The sequence below is a fragment of the Chiroxiphia lanceolata genome, chromosome Z, assembly GCF_009829145.1.
Source record: "Chiroxiphia lanceolata isolate bChiLan1 chromosome Z, bChiLan1.pri, whole genome shotgun sequence".
NCBI classification, from domain to species: domain Eukaryota; kingdom Metazoa; phylum Chordata; class Aves; order Passeriformes; family Pipridae; genus Chiroxiphia; species Chiroxiphia lanceolata.
Window position 1 is genome coordinate 20,507,856 of NC_045671.1, and position 22,693 is coordinate 20,530,548.

Sequence of the window (22,693 nt, forward strand, 5' to 3'; positions counted from 1 at the left end):
TCAGCTAGAATATGAAAGAGATGGGCTTCCCAGGCATCAGTCAGTGTGACCTACTGGGTAGATCCAGAAAAGAGCTTTGCCATTGAAAGCATTGCTTCAAGGAGCTGACAGAGTTATCAGCCACCAATCAAGACATTACAGTTGTGGCAAACAGCACAAAAATAGGGACTGAAGGGATAAAAAAAGCTCACTATTTTGGACACTTAAAAATGCAGATAAAGCTATGTTCTCCTACAAGCTAACCATGGACATGCTATGATCACATAAAAAGGTAGTCAGTGTTCCTGCATGGAAAAGGAATAGCATGATGTCTTGAATGATTCTGAACAGTAAGACCATCAACGTTGCTCCTGTATGCAGGTAACTGACAAAAGCAAAGCTGTCTGTGGCAATACTGTCCCAGCTTCATCAGAGGCATATTGCAGAATGGCTTGGATGGGAAGGGATCTTAAAGCTCACCTAGTTACAACCTCCCTGTCACAGTCAGGGAATCTTTCACTGTATCAGGTTGCTCAGGGTCCCATCCAATCTGGCCTTGAACACTTACAGGGACAGGGCATCCACAACTTCTCTGGGCAACTTATTCCAATGTCTCACCACTCTCAGTAAAGAATTTCTTTCTAACAGCTATCTAAATCTCTTCTAGTTTAAAACTGTTCCCCCAGTTTAAAACTATCCCCCCTTGTCCATGTAAACTATCTGCCCAAGTAAAAAGTCACACTCTCTCCTTTTTATAAGGTCCCTTTAGGAAGGCTACACTGAGGTGCAGGTCCCCACAGCCTTCTCTTCTCCAGCTGTCTCAGCCTGTCCTCATAGGAGAGGTGCTCCAACCCTCTGATAATATTCATGGATCTACTCTGAACCTTCTCTTAACACATCCATATATATATAGTTAAACACTGGTGGGCTTTAGATTCATTTGTTTCTGTTTGTTTAGGTTAGGTTTTTTCCCCCGGTGAAAAGAGTTACTCCTGGAAAGGTTAATCCATTTAATTTGTAACTGCAAAAGTACGAAATACCTCATCTCTGCATTTCAAAAACACGGCAACAGCTTCATCATACTAAGAGAATCAGAATGACTTTTTGTAATGCTACTACTGATTTATGTTTATAGTTTATTCTCTATTTAGGTTTTATAAAATGAGAAAATGTAAGTTAGGTTTGGGTTTTCTGACATGTCTCAAATACTTGAGGGGCACAATTTTATGTGATATTTTCTCTTTAGCATCAGTATTTAAAGCTTTTTGATTATGTGTAATAATGAGAGATGTTTTAAATATGTAAAGAGGATAAACCAGACCAAAATCTATTTGCTGCTGGCTTTGTATTAATAAACGACCTACTTTGATATAATTAGATCTCTATAACATGAAATAATAAAAATACTAGGAGGGGCTGGAAAAGTTGCAGGACAGGATTAGCAATCTGAATCATCTCAGCTAATTAATGGTCTCAGAAAAAAAAGAAAAGTTGCAATTTCAGACGGACAAATGCAGGGTTCTACTTGTAGACAAGATTAAGTAACTCCAAACAAAGGAGGAAATAAAAAACAGCCAGATGGCAGCATTAAGAAAATTATCTGGATTATTATCGCAGATGACAAGTTGAACATAAACCAACAAACTCTGGCAAAAAAAAGTCCAAAACCATCATAATTGGTTGTATGAGCAGGAATGCAGCCTGCTGCACATATGAAGTAGTCCTTCCTTCTCAGCCCTGGGAAGCAGGAGCATTATCACGGAATCATCAAGGCTGGAAGAGAATCACAGAATCATAGAAGCAGCCGGGTTGGAAAGGACCTCTGAGATCAAGTACAACCCCTGATCCACTACCATCATGGTTGCTAGACCATGGCACTAAGTGCCACATCCAGTCTTATCTTAAAAACCTCCAGGGATGGAGAATCCACCACTTCCCTGGGCAGCCCATTCCAATGCCTGATTACCTCTCTGTAAAGAATTTCATCCTAATATCTAACCTAAACCTCCTCTGGCAGAGTTCAAGACCGTACCCTCTTGTCTTACTGATAGCTGCTTGGGAGAAGAGATGTACAAGATCATCCAGTCCAACCATCTACCCAGCACTGTCACTGTGAGCCCTAAACCCTAAATCACCCAGTGCCAGATCCAGATGCCTCTTGAACACCTCGAGGGATGGTGACTCCACCACCTCCCCGAAAAATTATGTCCAGTGAGAGCAACATCTCAAGAAATACATTGATAAACCATATGGAACTGAAAAAGCAACAAGAAATAATGCTCATTTCTCTTTTAATCACCTGACTGATTTCACAGTATCAAACTGTACTTCTATTAAAGAGAAAAAAAGGGAGAGCTGAGGAACCATTTCAAACCTTGTAACTGGATAAACTACAATGTTTAAGACCAGCAACATGTAATACATGTAATATATATTAGTGTTGTATTTAACTAGTTCCAGTGAGCCTTGCTTTCAGATTAAAAAACATCCCAAATAAAATGTGAGCTTTTCATGTGCAGAAACCGTGTTTTACTATTTTAAGCTATTAGAGAGCATCCAAAGGAGGGCAACGAAGATGGTCATGAAGTTATGTCAGGAGAGTTTTAGGTTGGTTATTAGAAAAAGGTTCTTCACCCAGAGCGTGGTTGGGCACTGGAACAGACTCCCCAGGGCAGTGGTCACAGCACCAAGTCTGACAGAGTTCAAGAAGCGTTTGGATGATACTCTCAGGCACACGGTGTGACTCCTGGGGATGGTCCTGCGCGTGGCTAAAGGTTGGACTCAGTAATCCTTGTGGATGATCCTTCCAAATCAACATATTCTGTGATTCTGTGATAAGCATTCTGTGTCGTTACTCTCTTAACATTGCTGTTGATGTAGTAATAATAATAGCATACCAAGTAATCCTATGCCAGCTGTCACTACATCTACATAACATCTATTTTGGCATGGGTTATGCTTTAAACTGTAGGCTTGCCAAGTAATAAAGGTGTCCTATTAAATGAACACAACAGCACGTGAGGAAGCTTCCTATATCAAAGCACATGTTATGAACACACCCCAAAAAACTTCACCAACCAGTCTGCTCGTGATAACGAACACTCCTCCCGCGTGCAAAATAGTTCCATTCCATCACAACTCTATTTTTCCAAAGATATTTTTCTAGATATCTTCTACACCATTTTTTTCACCTTGCCTGTTTGCTCTAAATCTAGCTCCCTAATAAATCAGCTGGTTTTTTCATATGGCAATTTAATTAATACTACTGTGCAGCCAGCAGGGGGTAGACTGGCATAACAACAGTAATATCCTGCATGAAAAATCTATAGCTTAGCTTTCAATAAATGAAAGTGATACTGCTATTAAAAATTTATTTTTTAATAACTTATTTAACATCAACACAAGGGAACACCAGGAAATGATTGCTTAACAAATGCACATAGGTATGCATATTGTATAAAAAAATATGAGAATAAAGACCTTATACTCATGGTAATACAGTGAAAAAACATCAACCTCTGTAAAACCATGAATTTTAAAAACGCCAGTTCAGTTATTCAGAGTCACAACTGAAAAACGTTTTTGATAAACACCTGTTAGCAACATTTCTAAATAAAGGTTTGGTACAATTATTTGACATCACTGAAAAATAAACGTATCATCTGCAAAACAGATGCAAAATAGATCTTTTCTCAATAGAAAAGATTTTCAAATACTTGGATGATGAAATGACCTCCCCTGAAAAAATAAAACTGATGATAGAGAATAATTTCTTGTTGTTTCCTCAGTCCTGCTATCTACTGCTAGAAAGGAGATATTCTCCTGAAGGCATCTTCAGTTGCCAAAAAACTAATACTGAGCAAGGACTGTAATTTCTAAATATATCACAAGACTGTGATACACACCATTTAATGCACAACATGCTTTTTATTTTCAACTACAGAACTGACAAGGTAAAAAAAAAAAAAAAAAGGAGAGGAAAAAACTCCAAAACCACCACCAAAATCTCACCAACCCAATTCAAATCAGAACACCTGTTTAAAGTTTGTTTTAAGATAATTCACTGAAACAAGCATGGCCAGGAACAGGAACACCATCTGAAAAGCATTAAGAAGACTCTCATCTCAGTTCAACAACAAATGTTTCTTAATTGAGACAGACAGAGAAAGATATTTACCACTCAGTATGTACTTTCTATATTCACCCTCCAAAAGTCACTTTTGTTCACATAGCATTCAGTCATCACTGCCCTCATTCTCACCATCTAGAATCTGATTTTGTATCCCATCTGTATCTTAGTTCTGTATGCTTAAACTGTGAACACTTCAGAGCAAGAATCCTTTTTTCCTCCCAGAAGTACGACTACTCACAACAGGCACCTCAAACAGTGTTCAATAACAATGTTTTGCACTGAATGGTCACTGAAAATACAAAGCTTGTTTATGATGAGTCAAAGCCATGAGTCTTGATCTTCCGGTAATTGCCAGTAAGCTTAGCAGGGCTCTGCGTTATTCAGCAGTAAGAAGAGAAGCTACCAAATGGCTGTGTTCTTTTGTGCCCAACCACTGCCACACGACAGTGCACAACAAGAGAGTCTGCCTTTTCTTTTTGCTCACATAAAGATCTTTGCTTTTCCCCTGCAAGTTTAAATACACATTATTCTAACCTGTGATTTCTTTGGAAGCTGAAAACTAAGTATTTCACTGCAGCACTCAACTGCAGATACTGCTATGCTGGGCAATTAGATCAGTAAAAGAGCTGGAAGTAGTTCTGAGAGTGATGTGATATCCAGTCATCAAGTTCCACATGGAGGCATTACCTCAGGTCCTGAAAGCTGTATAACCACATTCTTCCAGCACAGTGTTGGGCAGACATAACTATGTCACTCCTGCACGCCGGCACAGACAAGCAACACTACTATACACAACTCTGCCTCTTGTCACAGTGCAGAAGCAGGCACGCCGCAACTAGTGTTACAGCCAAAAAGTAACTCCTTGAGCTTAAGCAAGGTATTTTATCATAGCATAACCCTGAAACAAATGAGCCACTGAAGGTGACTAGTTCATGATACACATAAATAGGCATGCTAAGAACTCTCTACTCCTGCTTCAGGGTTGCCTAGACCTGTTAGCTCCAGTAAGTTAGGTAAGGAAGAGCAACCAGGCCATCATTTTTAAACATGTTTGTCTACTTTGTAAGATGTCAGCAGTGCCTTTTCATATGCAGGAGAAAGTATCATAGCATAAGTAAGACAGGTTCTCCTGAGGACAGCTGGCTTCTGAAGCTTTTAGAAAGAGACAAGAAACTGAACAGCCCCCCTGTAATCCAAAAGGAAACAGTTAGTGACCTACTGAGCCACTTGGATCCCTGCAAGTCTGTGGGACCAGATGGGATCCACCCAAGGGTGATGAGGGAGCTGGCGGAAGAGCTCGCCAAGCTTCTCTCCATCATCTACCAACAGTCCTGGCTCACTGGGGAGGTCCCAGATGATTGGAAATTGGCAAATGTCACACCAATCCACAAAAAGGGCCGGAAGGAGGACCTGGGAAACTACAGGCCTGTCAGCCTGACCTCAGTGCCTAGCAAGGTTATGGAGCAGATCATCCTCGGTGCAATCACACAGCACCTACGGGATGGACAAGGGATCAGACCCAGCCACCACGGGTTTAGGAAGGGCAGGTCCTGCCTGACCAACCTGGTCTCCTTTTATGATCAGGTGACCCACCCGGTGGATGAGGGGAAGGCTGTGGATGTGGTCTGTCTGGACTTCAGTAAGGCCTTTGACACCACCTCCCACAGCATCCTCCTGAAAAAGCTGGCAGCCCACGGCTTGGACAGGGGCACCCTGTGCTGGGTTAGGAACAGGCTGGAGGGCCGGGCCCAGAGAGTGCTGGTGAATGGGGCTGCATCCAGTTGGCGGCCAGTCACTAGTGGTGTGTCCCAGGGATCAGTGTTGGGCCCAGTTCTGTTTAATATCTTTACTGATGATTTAGATGAGGGGATTGAGTCCATCATCAGCAAATCTGCAGATCATAGAATCAGCTGGGTTGGAAGGGACCTTCGAGATCATCAAGTCCAACCCCTGATCCACTACCACTGCGGTTACTAGACCATGGCACTAAGTGCCACATCCAGTTTCTTTTTAAAAATCTCCAGGGACGGAGAATCCACTACTTCCCTGGGCAGCCCATTCCAATGTCTGACCACCCTCTCTGTAAAGAAATTCTTTCTAATATCTAACCTAAACCTCCCCTGGCACAACTTGAGACCAACTAAGCTGGGGGGAAGTGTTGATCAGCTGGAAGGCAGGAGGGCTCTGCAGAGGGACCTGGATAGGTTGGAGAGCTGGGCCAATTCCAACAGGATGAGGTTCAACAAGGCCAAGTGCCGGGTCCTGCACTTTGGCCACAACAACCCCCTGCAGCACTACAGTCTGGGGACAGAGTGGTTGGAGAGTAGCCAGGTAGAAAAGGATCCAGGAGTTTGGATTGACAGGAGGCTGAACATGAGCCAGCAGTGTGTCCAGGTGGCCCCTGTACTCAGCACTGGTGAGGTCACACTTTGAGTACTGTGTCCAGTTCTGGGCCCCTCAGTTCAGGAAGGATATTGAGGTGCTGGAGCAGGTCCAGAGAAGAGCAACAAGGCTGGGGAAGGGACTGGAGCACAAGTCCTGTGAGGAGAGGCTGAGGGAGCTGAGCTTGTTCAGCCTGGAGAAGAGGAGGTTCAGGGGAGACCTTATCACTCTCTACAACTCCCTGAAAGGAGGTTGTAGACAGGTGGGGGTTGGTCTCTTTTCCCAGGCAATTACCAGCAAGTAAAGAGGGCATGGTCTCAAGTTGTGCCAGGGGAGGTTAAGGTTAGATATTAGAAAGAATTTCTTTACAGAGGGGGTAATCAGACATTGGAATGGGCTGCCCAGGGAAGTAGTGGATTCTCTGTCCCTGGAGATTTTTAAAAAGAAACTGGATGTGGCACTTAGTGCCATGGTCTAGTAACTGCAGCAGTAGTGGATCAAGGATTGGACTTGATGATCTCAAAGGTCCCTTCCAACCCAACTGATTCTATGATAATACAGCCTATGCAAATTAGCTTAACACAAAAGACAGGTTCTGTTCCTTAAAATACTAAAAAGTCCAGCTTCTTGCTACTTTTTTCTTTTTACCAATTCAAGTAAAACAAACACAATGCCTCTGAGCAAGCTACTTCCCATAACTGGCTAACAAGAGACCTTTCTTTTAATACTTTATTTGCAGTCTTCATATTTGGTTAATCAGGGACAGAATAGTGACTGCAGAAACATAAAAGATCCAAAATATAAAATGTATCAACTACTGTTTCATTTGCTCTTTTATGCTTCAGATTTAGGTACAGAAATACACACATTAGTTACGAAGGGGAGGCAAGACCTGAACGCTTTACCCTCAATCTGCTAGAATTCTTTAAAGGGGTCATTTTCCACATAAAGGGACATGACTGGGAAGACAGTCAAAACCAACCACTGATCCCAATCCAGAATGAGGCCTCAACTGACATTAGCCTTATATTACAAGCATGGCGTGGAACCTATTTGCTAGTAAGTATTACAATGCACACCTAGGTTTACAAATTAAGACTACAGACTGGATTTCATATGTATCTGCTAAATACAGAGTATCAAAGACACACTATGTAAGCTTAAAAAGATGAGGTACGTGAATGAAAATAGAAGACATTAGTGAGAAAACACCCATAAGAATTTTCTTCTGTAAACATATATAAAACTACTTTCTGTAAAAACATGCATTCTAGCATGTACTTCCCACATGAAAGTATTCTAATTAGTTAGTAGAAACAAGTTTATTTGTTGACTTCAAAGTAATTAAAGGTTCCTTTAAAGCTAGAAGGTAAACTGAATCTTAAATATATCAATTTAATAATACATGCTACTCTATTTGGTGTTCTGTAAAACAACTTTTAGTAAGTAGTAAATAAATATAATCCACAAAAATTCTGGGAGACTTGGAAGTTGCATCTGAAATGAAACCTTTTGAAGTTTTATGAAATTTGCTAATTATGTTTAAAAAAAGGCAATTAAATAATACCTTCTTATTTCTGAGGTAGGCTTTCTTGGCTGAAATACGTCCACGCCTTGCTTCCAGCTGGCGGATTTTTTGTTGTAACTTTTGTAGCTCCTCTTTTTGCAAGTGTATAGATGTTGCCATATCCTCTTTTTCAAGCATGGCTTCCATACTTTCGTAAGTGTCATAATACACCACTTCATCTCTCTTCTCTGTTTTAAAGGTGTCAGCAATTAAAAAAAAAAATAAAATTAATAGTTTGTATTTGATTAATATTTAATTTTTCTCAAACAATGAAGCTCAACCTGCTACTAAGGCAAGCTCAGAGCATTAAAACACAAATGCAGCTGTAAATGTACATTTGTTATCTGTAGCCTAATTTAAACACAATGCCCACGCATGACTTCGGGTCTCTTGACTAACACAAGGGATCCATGATGTGCAGTGATTTCCTCTGGTCTTCACCATGAAGTTCAGGATAGACAGTCTCTTTCTGAAGTCTCTGGCATGAGACTCTTCTGTTACAACCAACTGTTAATTTCATGTAAGGGGAATCAGACAACAAGACACTAAAAATCGTCTCTTAGGTTTTTGATGTCCCAGTCACTGCTTCTGGGAAGGAGGGAGGAAACTTCAAGGCAATCCTTCAAAGCACTACTGGCCTGGCAAGGAGGTAATTACTAATAGTTTTATCAACACTCATGATTTTTAGCTTCCTGAGTGAAGCATTCAGAAGAACACTGAGGTCACCTCTGAACGCTGTCTTCTCATCTCTTGCCAAGAAGGAAAGAGTGATGATTATAAATCCTTGCAGAATGTTGGGATGAAGAAGCAGCAAAGACCTCCTGCTCTTTATTTCACTGGCATATGAAGTAGGATATATTTGTAATACAACAAGAGGAATATGCATTACAGTGCTGTCTGAAATAGGCAGATGCAGTTGGTATGACTGTCAAGTGTCTATTCCACAGCACCACCAAACTTTATTTCGACTTCATCAACTACTTTCAGCAAGACTGTACTTTCTCCTACTTCAGCTACTATATTATTTGGGGATGGAGACAGGGTTTTGTTTAGTGGTATATTGTCCGTTTTAAAAGCTGTCGTCACTTCATGTTAATTGTGCGTACAGCCTCTGCTACAACCAAAATTATTACTGTCATGCTAATTTCAGCTTAGTAGAAGTCATGGCAGGGACAGAGAAGAAAGCATAGTAATACATTAATCCTAAAATAAAAAGTAGTAAAAACATACCCAACAGATTCTTTACTTCAGTGCTCAGTTTAAAAAATAAAACTACCGTAAAGTTTCATCAATACGTAAAATTGCCAAGTCACTAGAACTACCTTTCAGGTATCACCAAGTAAGAAGATGATTAATGACTAATGATGATATTTCACCATGCACTTATAAAATGGGAGAATTTAGGTACAAATTTTGGTTGAGGACATTTTCATGCAGAGTTAAAGGTGGAAATACACAAGTTTATCCACCACAAAACCATTTTAACAAGAATGTACTAATAGTTCATAGGATAAGACAAACCCTTATAACTTCTAACCTAGTAAAGTCTCATCTCAGGAATTTCAATGAAGGTATTTGCTTAATGACAGTAAAAAATCACTAGTATTGTTCATAATATGACAATCTATTATCACTTGATACTTATCAGATCCAATGTGCTGAATTTGCAAAGATGCTCTTCTTCTAGCTTTGAACTAACTAGCAGTCAATTCAAATCACACTCTCAAAACATTCTTTTGAGAGCTCTCTGAACTATCTCTGCAGCAACAATACAGTCAACGACAAAAGGAAAGCAACAGCATCTACACGGCTTACACACATGAATTTCAAATCATACAGATGTGCAAAATCAAAAGTCTATTACTTTACTATCAGTACACTTTAAAAAGAAAGTGTAACAGAAGGTGAAACAGACCATGCTGTTCTTTTGACATCATAAGAAACAACACATATTAAAAGACCACTATATGCCTTAGGTGCTTTAATTCAGATTTGGTGTTGAACAGTCTCAAACATATGTAGCCAGTTCAGCATAACAGTATTCTTCACATTAATTGTTCTATTCACCTAAGTAAAGTCTGAAGAGGTAATTTCATCCTTTGAACAATCCCCACGTGTTTAAGAACTGTACTTTTCATTGTCTGTCCTACAGGATAGTTTTAGATTTATCATTAAACAATATTTCTAAAATTCAAAAGAGTAAAGGAAACCAGAACAACGAACTATTTTGTTAACATGAGGGAAGGAGGAAGGTGGTTGTTCAGCTGACTAGGGGTTTTGTTTTATTTTGGATCAGGTTGTGGGCTAGGGGCTTTGAGATTTCTGGAGAAAACATTACTGACAAGTCAGAACGATGCTTTTACAGAACACTTAATCTCTGAGGGCCTATACTATCACTACATCAAAGACAAAGAATTTTGATATACTTTCCTTCTCAGTCTCCCATTCAGGGATTTTCCTCAGTCTGTAAATACGCAGACCATACCATGTCTTCAGTACCAAAATTACATGCCTGATTTCCCATGTACAAAATCTATCTACCTCAAAAGCACTAACCAGCTTTTCACAGAAGCACCCAGTCAAAGCTGCCACATTTCTATAAGTCATTTACAGAGTTTCCAATCCTCATCTTCCATACTTGCAGTTAAAGTTGTTTCCATCACAAGCTTAAAGGAGGAGATACACGTAACAGTGAGAAGAATCCACCATACCTGTGTTTTCTCCTCTTACAGAGGCAACTCCCAGTAAAATCCAACTTCAAATCTCTTACAAACATCAAACAAAAATGTGTCTAAAGGATAGAACTGAATTCAAAAATGCTGTAAAATTTACCTGTACCATTTCCGTAGTTTTTAAGTATGTGAGGTATACTAGGTTCAGCAAACATAAGATTTGCATTGCTGCTCTAAATCTGAGATAGCAATACAAGGTTTAAAGTTTAGCAGAGGGACTCCAATTTGCAGAAATACCTCTGGAAAACCAATCACTTTCAAGAAATGAGTAGTACCAATGCACATTTTTAGTTAGACAAGTCTAGTAATTAAGACATTTCCCCTTCCCCAAATTTAGGTTTTCAAAACTTAATACAGTATCCTATATGCTTACTTTCAAATACAGGTAATGGGAACCATACCAAAACCTCTGTATTTGTATGCATAATGCCTTTTGCACAGGTGTAAATTTTAATTTAACAGTATCTATGTTAGAAGATGCAGCTCTTCACATAGCAAAGAATTTGTTCTCATTTCATTCACACAGGCTTAAATAGACTCTTAGGAAGAAAATTATCTTTCACAGATTATGTATTAATTAAAATAAATAAAGCACCTGACATTAGTCTTCTGATGCTTTCGAGTTGTGCTGTCAGCAGCAGCTCTTCACATTTCAAGATCTCAAACTGCACTTCATATAACTGAAGCTGTAGATCATAATAATCAGCTTCTAATTGGTCCAAATGGGCTAAGGCTTCTGTACCACCTTTCAGGCTCTGCATCTAAATGAAAAGAGGAAAAAAACAACCAACCAAACAAAAAACATACAACTCCAGGATAATGACATGAACAAAACCGCAGACTTTACCATTACAACTAAATACTGTTCAGTACACTAAATGTAACATATTAAAATGTTATGAACCACACGCTTTAAGACATCTTACTTATCTGACATTTTTTTCTGTATGGCAATGAAAAAACTCCATGGCATTGTATTACACTTTGTGACTGTCCGAGTCACAAGTCATGCACTGCATAGTGTGGAACACCCCTCACACTCTTTTACTCTACTACCTGATTCTTTGAAAATACATAATGAAATTAAAATTTTATTATCATCAATCCAAAAAGTCTAAAAGTTATTTTGCTATTGGCATCTAGAAAGGTACAGTTAAAACTGTCATTAAAGCTGAACTGAGGAAAAAATGTGAAAGGTTGTGGAAACAGGCATAAATATATGTACCAATCCTCTTGTAAAGACAATTTAAACTGAGGAGTTTCATTGTTTCTGGAGTCCTTCAAAGAAGAATAAATATATAGATCAAAATATTTATATTTCAGTTCTTACTTGTGTTATATGCTTGACACAGAAAAGTGACACAAACAAACAAAGTGAACTGCAACCATTCTCTTTCATACAGTCAAACAAGATTTAACTGTTCAATAGTTAGCCATTCAGTCTATATTAAAGAAATATCAACATGTAAGGGGATCTTAAGTGCTGTCTCGCTTTGGAGGGAATTCATGCAGCTCTGCAACCTGCATTCAGAAGAATTAGGGCTACATCCAAGTTCTCTACTGCTCAAAAAAATGTGTATCTGATAGTTTTTCCTCAGACAATGGATGTCCTGTTTCATATAGCAAACATTCAATCATTATGAAGAGATGTCTACCTAGTAAAAATACAGGACACATCAAAAATTTTAAATATATTTGTTAGAATGTTTTTACGTTATTATGGTGGTTTCTCCGAGGTGTAAAACCGTATCTGCAATGAATGACCACAAATGGGTTCCCACGGTTTTACTTATCACGTTTAAATACAACTTACACTAAACTAAAAAGATATCTGTATTGAGTTAAACCAATGATCCATTTTACTCAATACCATGTTTCAGAAAAAGGCTAACTGCAAATATCTAAGAAGATGAAACATAGTAGGCCATGTAGTCATACCTCCTTAAAATGTTTCACCAGCATCTAGCACAGCTTGCAGCACAGCTTAAGCCATGGTGCTGCCTTTTAAACAAAATAGACTTATCGGATTTAATTAATAAGTTTGTCCAACCCCCTTTTTTTTAGGCATGTACCTTTTAGCATCTGCATCATTATCTATTGACAGGGATTTCACAGCTCAATTAAACACAAACAGTTCCATATACTATGCTTATTTCCCTATAACACTGCTAGACAGAAGACCTGGGAATCAATTCTTGTAACTTCTATTTTAAAAGTTTCTTTTACTATATTATGTATTTACTAAATGCACCTTTTGCATATCAACTATTAGTCTGAAAAGCTCAGTAAGTTCTTAACTGAATACCACAAACCCTACAATCAATCATGTATTATGTATTTGTTTTAGTCTAGTGTTACACAAAATGTCTGGTTATGCCATTATTACTCTGCATCCATATTAAGTTACTAATTGTAACCAGAACAGTAAACGACACAATGATAGCATATTTGGAGTGAATTAGAGAATGCTTTTCAAGCAAAAGGACTGATTCTCTTGAACTCCCCAAGTTTTGCACATAAGAGGGATAATGCACATTGTTCAGGTACGGTATTGGCATTTTGGCATTTTTCGAGGTTTTCAAGTTGTAAAAATGCAATAAAATTTGGTGGGTTTCGAGGTGGGAAGTGTTTGTTAGGTTTTTAAACTAAGGTAATGTCATTCAAATTTGACCACACCTAAGAATTATGCTTTATCAGTGAACTGTGAAATTAACTCAAACTTTCACATTTTTTTTTTCTTAAAAAAAAGATGTTCCCAAATTTAAATCTACAGTCTTTGTATAAATACTGAATAGAGACAAAGACATGAACAGACCATCTTCAAAAGTACCAGCTTATCAAGTTACAGCAGCTATTTCATTCAGTTGCACTGGCATCTGCCTGACAAAGGAGCTGACAGCGGTATCTAAGTCCTGTATACAGCATATATTACAGATGCTACTAGTTACCTGCTCTATTTTAGGGGTACAACATCACTATATTCAGATTTCAGGTGCAACAGAAATGGGAAATTACTACTGTATGGTTCCTGAACAGATAACCTAGCTATATAATACACCAACAGCGTCCTTAAAAACTGTCAGATCTGATCTTTGTTTTGAATTGTCATTCTTTCTCAGCTCAAATCCAGGTATATTAGTTTTTTGGGCATTTTAGTATTTTTTAAAGGAATATCCTGGATTTATCTTTTGGAATATAGTAGATAAATGGTTTGCCAGAGAAGGTCTTTCAGTTCTACAAATATTTTCTTTACAAGACTGCAACCCTTCTTCTCCAATATGGTATTACCAGCCATTTTTTCACATTCAACTCGGTATACTTCAAGGTTTTACATTTTCAAAACAAAAGATGATATTTCAGACCAGAAGCTGGCTGGTCCTCATATCTCCCTATCACCATGTTTAGACCTAGAGCTCTCTATGCCTTGTAATACCCCACTGAAAGCACCATGTCCATCAGATGTTCCTTATTTCTCTGTCTCCTATGCAGCCTTTAATACTTTTGCATTTCAAAACAAACAATATCCATTTACCAGAGTGAGATCTCATTCAACAAAAATTCACAGAAGGTCTACACTAGATGCACTATGGAAAACACGAAGCATGGTTACTCTAAATACGTGAACATACTCAATATCTTACTTCTAATTAGTACTGCTGGATTGGCTCATCAGCTCTTGGCTAAAGATGGCAACAGCCTGATAAACTGAGGTTTCCAGACACCTCTTGAATTTCTAAATCTGAAGACCACTGAAACACAGCAAACTTATTTTTGTGCTCTGGGTCTTGCATGTACTCTCTCTTCCTTGCAGATCAAGCTGTCTTCTACAGAGGCTCCTAAAATAGGCACACAGTCTATCAGGCTTACAAACCTACTAGCCTATACAGTGCTAAAGTTGTGAGTTCTCTGGATAACCTTTTCATAACATAGGCACCAGTTTAGTCAAATTTTGCTGAAACATTTGAAAAGTTCTCTTAAAACAAGCAATTGATTTGACAGAACGTACATTAACGTGTCACAGAAAGTTCTTAGCACTGAATATCCATTTGATAGCAAAGTTTAAAAAAATTATTTGTAACATTTTTGCTTTTGAGGAAGTGTCATAAAACCCAATAAATGTGGATTTTTTTCTGCTAAGACATTTAAACACAGTTTCCTGCATGCACTCTTTCCTCAGGAAGATTGCCCTAATAATCAGGATAAGCAGAGAAAGTGATTGCAGCACAACCACCTAGTCATTTGTATATTTAGTCATGTTCAGATACCTTCCATATGGAATGTCAGAACTATTCTGAAAAGGTGGTCATGCCTCTGAGAGCTAAACTGTGAAGATTACACAGCAGCACATTTCTGTCCTATCCCTGCTCTTCATTTCACTCATCTCAGCGGACAGCTGTAAGCATTAACAGTAAAAACAGAATTTCTGGCTGACTAACCAGGAAAAGGTGAACAGAAAACATACGTAAGTGGTACAAAACTCACCACATCTACATTGCAACATCATTTGTCTAACATTTTTTTCCTGCCTGTTTTTATTTTCTATTTATTGGCATGAAAAATTACCTCCTCTTTCAGCGCATGTTTCTTCTGCTCCAAACAGATTTCTTTAGCACGCATCAATTGCAAAGTCTCCTTAGAAACCGCATACTGAAGCTTTTCCATACGTTCCACTGCTGCTGCCCATGCTGCCTTACCAAATTTTCTCTGATCTGCTCGCATTCGATCATACACAGCTACAGAAAGGAAAAAGAGGTAGGTGGCTTAATTGTCTTCTCTTTGGATCGCTACTGACTCTACTGCAGAGAAAATGCATATATTCGTACCTGAAAGCATACATAGTTCTCTTAGCAGGGAGTAGTCATTCTACAGAGTACTAACATTAAAATCCAGGATGCAGGTACTCTTAGGATTCACATAAAATGCAATTAGCTATTTGTTGATAATTTTATCATTATAATTCCAATCTTTGTTATCCACAGATGGACTATTCTGAATATACAGTACCTAAACACTTGAGCCATAGGTTCAAAATTCTTGACTTAATAAAAAACTCATTAATGGTACCATGTGGTCTTAAAATGCATCCCCAATTTTCCTCACTTCTGTAACCAATTATCTGCTACTGCACTCTCCCTTAATAACATTTATAGTGCAGTCAGAAGTTTAAATAGATCTAAAGAGTGAAAAAAATTACAATTTAAAACAAAAATTTCAGCTTAACCTCAAGTAATTCTGTAAGAATACTGAATTAAATTTAAATAATATCTATCTTTGAACTCAAAATGCAGGAGTCCTTTGCCTGATTCAGATTCACTATTTCTAGGCTGACACACACGAGATTTTCACCATTGTTAAGACAGAGAACAACCATATGATACTGTACACTTAGCACTGGAAAGCAAAAAGCAAAAAAAAAAATCACTGAATCAAAGAGTTAGTATTCAGTCCTTACATGCTAGAAGATATTACATGCTGCTGTTAGGTAACAAGAAACACCTTTACGTTCTCATGTGTTTTTCCTCTGCCATCTGTTAGTATTTTGGCATGTAAGCAAGATCATTCTGTGATCAGCAGGAGACCAAGAAAAACACAAAACAAAACAGGCAAGCAACTTGTATACTAAAAGTCTGTAAACAGTCTCGAGGTATTTCACTTTTCACTGTTTTTCCCCACAATCCTGACTGCTGTACATAAAAAAAAGCACATCAACAAAACAACCAGTAAGTATTTGTGAATTATCAACTAATGGTGTATTTTATTTGCTGACTCTGTCATACTAGACAATGAGCGAAGCTGATTAATACATTCAGAATTTGCTCTAATTAAATTACGTCCAACATGCTTTAACCAGTTTAGTCACTTTTTCAAATTAAGGTGAAGTTTCACATTATCCTTTAGTTGCCACCAAAAAGAGTAATTTTGCAGTGACTGCTTCTCTTGAGGCAGTCATACAGGGAGAAAACAGGAAACTTACCAATCAAAAAAGGTTTTCTCCTACAGCTCATTTATCTGATTGAGAATCACTATAATCAAGGCAAAGAAAGAAACAGAGACCTGCAGTCAGGCAGGGATAGACAGCAGGACAAACTCTTGCCAGTGGTGCCTGCAGTCAAACTAAAAAAAGGTGACATTAAACCTCATTCTCAGGTATAAACTGATAAACTGATTATTTCAGTTAAAATGGTACAAGGATGAAAGCACAGGTATCCATGGCAAGTCATATGACCTGGTTTTACTGCACCAACTACTTAGTAAAACCACACCATTCTTTAAGCACAAAAATGCCAAGGTTGTATCAATGAAGACTTCTAAACAACAGAGCAGCTTTCAACTGAGTAGTTAAACTGAGCTGTTGCTTAATATTTAGAGCTATGAAAAAAATTACTGAGAGGCAGGGGAGACAGAAGAAAATACAGACTGGAAGATAATGAACACTTACTATAGGTGTCGGCCATATCCAGTATGGAAAACAGAATCTATGCTTCCTAAATCCTTTCCAAGTATACAGTGCTGCTAATACAATCACACTGAGAAAGTGGCTGTAAAACTTTTATCTAAATGTCTATTCTCCTCAACTCTTATGATGTTCTAAAAAGGTTTACTGATGAAAGATTCATTTAGACACAGAATAAAAAACAAACAGGATTAATAACTGCATTTTCCTTATGGAGGATAGATGAAAAAAATAATTCACAGTACAATGCAGAACACTGTAAACATTAAATAATTTAATCTTTTATGTGATGGATAGGATGGCAGAAAATAACTACCTTTCTGTGTTTTAGCTGTTATTTCGAAGTATTTGACTGTAAGGTCTTGAATAGAAAGCACAGCCATGTGGGCTTTTTTCTGCCAATCGGCATCTTCTTTTTGCAGACTCTCAATTCTTCTGGGGCCTAGATAGTCATTCTCTATTGAGATCTGAAAATAAATCAGTCCATAATTAACAATACAATTAATTGCAGTTATTCTGCCAGCAGCAAACAGTTTCAGGGTGACCAAAAGACAAAAATTAAAAAGGAGATAAATTACCAACATATCACCACAGTTTCTATTCAACAGTAAAAAACTCTTTGGATGTGCTCCCTTGTCTTGAAAAAGTGCATCCACATTTCATAACTGGAAGCGTTATAAACTCATGGAAGCCTAATAAACCCAAGGGTAAGTTTGATTTGTCAGCATCTTTTTGTTAAGTATCTTATTACCTGTAGATAACAAGCATACTTCATCCAGGCTTTCTTCCAGCCCCAAGTATTTAATTCTGAAGTAAAAAAATGCTCTTCAGTCAGAACAAAGCTGGAAAACTAGGGATGTGTTAAAGTAGTGGTAAGTAATCATCAATATTTTAGTAGTTTTGTTTTGTTAGAGATGACTTTTAAAAATGTATTTTCCTAGTGCCTTAGCAGCTCAAATATCCTTTCATTGCCAAGATCAAGGCAATTTTATTTTGAGATGACAACTGTCTGAAGCCAGTAAACAACCTGGAGTTAGTTTTAAAGATTAATGAAAACATAGATTTCTCTCCCAAAACTGAAAATTTTGTCCCTCTACAGACAACATACTTATATCTTAATTAAAAATTTAAGCCTGCTCATGCAATACCAAAGTCTTAATTTTGAATATTTTTCATTTACATCAGTCAAGAAGACACCTCACTAGTACAGACAAAACCTCCCAAAACCCATAACCTTGTATGTACCCACATATTTCAACCTGAAGTTCTAATGCTTCGAGTATTACTCCTGGTTTCACAAAGCTTCGATCTGGTCTAAGAGAGCCATTCCACCCCATAATTTAATTGCAAATGAAAGGTTTTTAAGTGACATTTAGGACCCATCTCTCCATATCCATTTGTCCCATCTCTTAGAGGGATGATTTTTACAAATAAAAATTTATAGCTGCCATCTAAGTACTTGTTCATTTCTTGAAAAATGTTTCAAGTAGCTAGGTATTTTAACCTACTCCTTATTTCTAAAACCCTTAGAAAGGCAACAGGCAAAGTACAATGTGGACAAGTGGTAAGTGAGCAACAATTTTAACTAGATAGGCTGTAATGTGTAATTCAATGGAGCACGTATGTCCCATGATTCCACAAGCAATACTTAGGAGCAGAGGGACAGGAATTTCCAAATAAATGTCAAACTGTAAATATAAATATAAATATATATATATATATATATATATATATAGACACACACACACACCAGTGAATGATGACTGGTGAAATTAATGCTTTCCATTTACACAGAACTCTGAAACAGCAAGTTGAGAAGCTGGATAAAAACCAATGCAGTTAAAAGTCTTCCTTTTCTATCCCTTCGTTAAAGGTGAGGTAATTTGAGACTGACAGAATCACTGAATAAAGTGAATAACGTTGTTAGGCATGAATTCCAGGAGAGTAAGAAGCCTCAAAGTAACATTTTCTCATAAAGTTTTGCCTGCCAAAACATTATTCACACATGGTGTAAGCTAAAGAGATCTACAATTCCATAATACAATTGTATCTTTGTTCCTTAGAGCAAGTATTTACAAGTAACAAAAAAGGGAAGCATCTTTCCATTAACCACAATCCCAAATATGTCATCCATACCACCATGCACACTGAAGGTATTCATACAGCAACGCAGAGAAAACCCAATAAGCCTTTACTTTAGCAATACCCATACAAGTATGCATATCTATATGCAACCACAAGCACATGGTCATAAAGCTCCTGAAAAGCTTTAGAAACTGAGGGAATGAGGAAAGGAAGAACCAGGGCTTGTAAACATGTTTAAGTATGGACCAGTTCAGCCTGGTACAGCTACTAAAGTGTGCACTCCCTTTCACTTTATGCAGCTGTTCACATGCTCATTCACATCCAAAAGACACCAAGCAGAATACTCCACAAATAACTACAGTATGGAAGGAGATTCCGAAGCAGCTGCACGAACAAGAGCACCCCACATCTTTCCTTAAGGCTGCAGCAGTAAAGGCATGCTTAACTGAAGCCTGAGAGGAGGCCCAGAAAGATAAAAAGGATAGAAGCATTTCTTTAACGTTGCTTGAGTTAACCTGCCTTCATGCTTAGGCCACACCTACACAGCTTGTTGTTATCAAGCCAGACAGTCAAACTAGTGAGCGTAAACATGAACAGATGAAGATTCTACTACAAGATACTTAAAGAACAATCAAAAGACCAAAGGTAAAGCTAATGTTCATGTTTGGACTTGGCATTCTACAGCTTGGAAAAGGTACACATACACATACACAACATTAACTTTCTGTCTCTGAAGCAACAAAACAATGGAGAAAGGATGTGTTGGTTTTGGCTGGGTTAATTTTCTTCATAGTAGATGGTATAGGGCTATGTTTTAGACTTGTGCTGTAAACTGTGTTGTTAATAAAAGGATATTTCAGCTATTGCTGAGTAGTGCTGACACAGAGCCAAGGCCTTTTCTGCTTATCACGCCACTCCACCAGAAAGGAGACTGAGGGTACACAAGAAGTTGGAGTGGGACACAGCCAGGCCAGCTGATCCCAACAGACCACAGGGGCATTCCATACCATATAGCATTGTGCTCAGCTGAAAGAAGCGGGGAATGTTCAGAGTGATGGCATTTGTCTTCCCAAGTATACTGTTAACCATGATGGAGCCCTGCTTTTGTAGAGATGGTTGAACACGTGCCTGCCCATGGGAAGCAGTGAATGCATTTCCTGTTTTGCTTTGCTCACATGCTTTACCTATTAAACTGTCTGTATGTCAACTCATTAGTGTTCTCACTTTTACTCTTCTGATTCTCTTGGCCCCATCGCACTGAGTTGGAGTGAGCAAGCAGCTGTGTGGGGCTTAGCTGCCAGTCAGGGCTAAGCCATGACAAGGAAGGAGGCTCTCCCTGTTACAAAGGGAACGTCAAATCTACAGGTGAAGACAAAATCTAGGTGCTAGGGAACAGTCTTTGACAGATGAAAAACCCCAACTGCTTTCTTAAGACAGGTGACTAGCTAGGAGGTAAGGATGAACCTTAAATTGAAAAGTTTGTTCCCTTTCCTTCTGAAGCTGTTGGACCAGAGTACCAAACCCACAAACATTCCACAGCTATGAGAGCCCGAGACAACTGAGGTTCAAGGTGACAAATTCAGAACGAGAAAGTTCAAGAACAAGATCCAAACTTCTAGTCTGATTCCTGAAGTAACAATCCTCAGTCACAGAGACCTCTGTTACCCTTTGGAACCATGAAAGAAACTATTTAATTTTGGGAAAAGTAGACTTGTCAGAAGGAGACTGCAAAATGGTGTTCAATTAATACAGTCTGCACTGCATCCTTAAAGACAGGTCCATGCTTCCCGTCTTTGTTTTTATTAGGTCAATGACTTTCTGAATAAATAAGAATCCTATTCGGTTCCTTGAAAGTTGCAATCTCTCGAGTCTAGCTGTCTGCTGCTCCCTGCTTCTCATAGTAGGCTTGTGTTCCTGCCCAAGCTTGCTTTTCTGGGCTTGCCTGACTTACACGCCCTGCAGCCTCTGAGAGCATCTCCATTGACCTGAATGTGCTCCAGTGCTCCCTGTGGGAAAAGCAATCTCTTCCCAGCCAGTCAGTCTGTTCCACCTGATTCAATTTCTCCATCAAGAAAGTAAAAAAGAAAACTAGTTATTGAAAAAAGAAAAAACAACACAGTGTAAAAGAAAATACTGATAGCAACCTTTCCAAAGGCAATTACTGTCCTTCTTCATAATCAAAACCAAATTAACTGTGACAATTGAAAAGATAAAGGGCATGCAAATAGCCACTTTCAGCCGTGTACCTGGCACACTCCGGGAAAAACGAAAAAAAGATGGTTGTCTTGTGAGTGCAAATACTGACAATCACCAGTCACTCAAGAGAAAAACTACCAATTTAAATTACTATTGTCCATGCTACATATGACTAAGAGAAGGCAACAAAGAACTGAAACTGAGACAGTGAGGAAAGAATGACTAAGATGTGCTGTCACCTAATTGACACTTTTTGTAAACTTCTGTATCTACTTTTGATTCAGTAAAAATTCCAGTTAAAAATTAAGAAGTTCCAATACAGTTGAAGCTTTTTCCTAATCTAAAAGGCTTTTCAGTTACCTAAAATTTTCTCAAACTGAGCTTTTGGCCTGGAATTTCTCGTTTGGACTCAAAGTTCTGGAGAATGCATGGTCTAACAGAAAAACCTTTCATCTCACAACCAGATCACATAGACAAATCTACAGTTTCTCTTCTAGTAATCACTTTCTCAAAAAACCACTCCAGCTATTCTTCCTTAAAAAATCCTTGGGAGGAATCCAAGCTTCTGGGTAAAATTGGCCATGATTTCCTCCCCCCTGCCCCGATGGAGGCTTTTGAATACTTTCATGTTTTGCAAGCTTTGCTTCAGATGTTGCTTTGAAACAAAGAAAATTATGACAGCTTTCACAAAAGTGGTTGTCAGAAAGCACATAAGAAGGGATACAAACAGCAGAAGCCATTAACTTCAACATATCATACAAACAGCGACTTTCATCAGCTATTGCTTCAGAGTAATGGAAGATAAAAGAACACATTTCTACAGTGTTCTGGTGTGTTTTTGAAGGAAAACAAATTAATTCTTCAGAGAAAACAAACTGAAAGGAAGTTCCTAAATTAGTCCATGAGCAAATTAGGGTGAATCAACAGAGGCAAGACCCTTCTACTGGAAAGATTCTCCTCTGGAACAGCTTGCAAACTGTTGTCATGTTGAGTTTTGAAGAGAGTAAAATAAGCTAATTGGAAGAAAATATGAGAAAAAGGCCTGCAATCACAAGACACACATGTAGTACACAGCTACTAAATTATGGTCTTTAATACTTCCCAGATTCTCTCTCAAGAATGGACAAGACTGACAGAAATAGACTTAGGCCAGGCCACATAATAGC

The 22,693-nt window shown here is 38.3% G+C and overlaps 1 protein-coding gene across 1 annotated transcript in view; it reads right to left on the minus strand.

Annotated features, from left to right (window-relative positions):
• JMY (junction mediating and regulatory protein, p53 cofactor) overlaps positions 1-22,693 on the minus strand; it is a 69,480-nt gene that overhangs the window by 15,870 nt on the left and 30,917 nt on the right. Inside the window, exons 3-6 of the mRNA XM_032676071.1 lie at positions 17,563-17,713; positions 15,356-15,525; positions 11,388-11,553; positions 8,061-8,248 (exon numbers count right to left, since the gene is read on the minus strand). Of these exons, the coding sequence (XP_032531962.1) occupies positions 8,061-8,248; positions 11,388-11,553; positions 15,356-15,525; positions 17,563-17,713 (675 nt within the window). The remainder of the gene's footprint in view (positions 1-8,060; positions 8,249-11,387; positions 11,554-15,355; positions 15,526-17,562; positions 17,714-22,693) is intronic.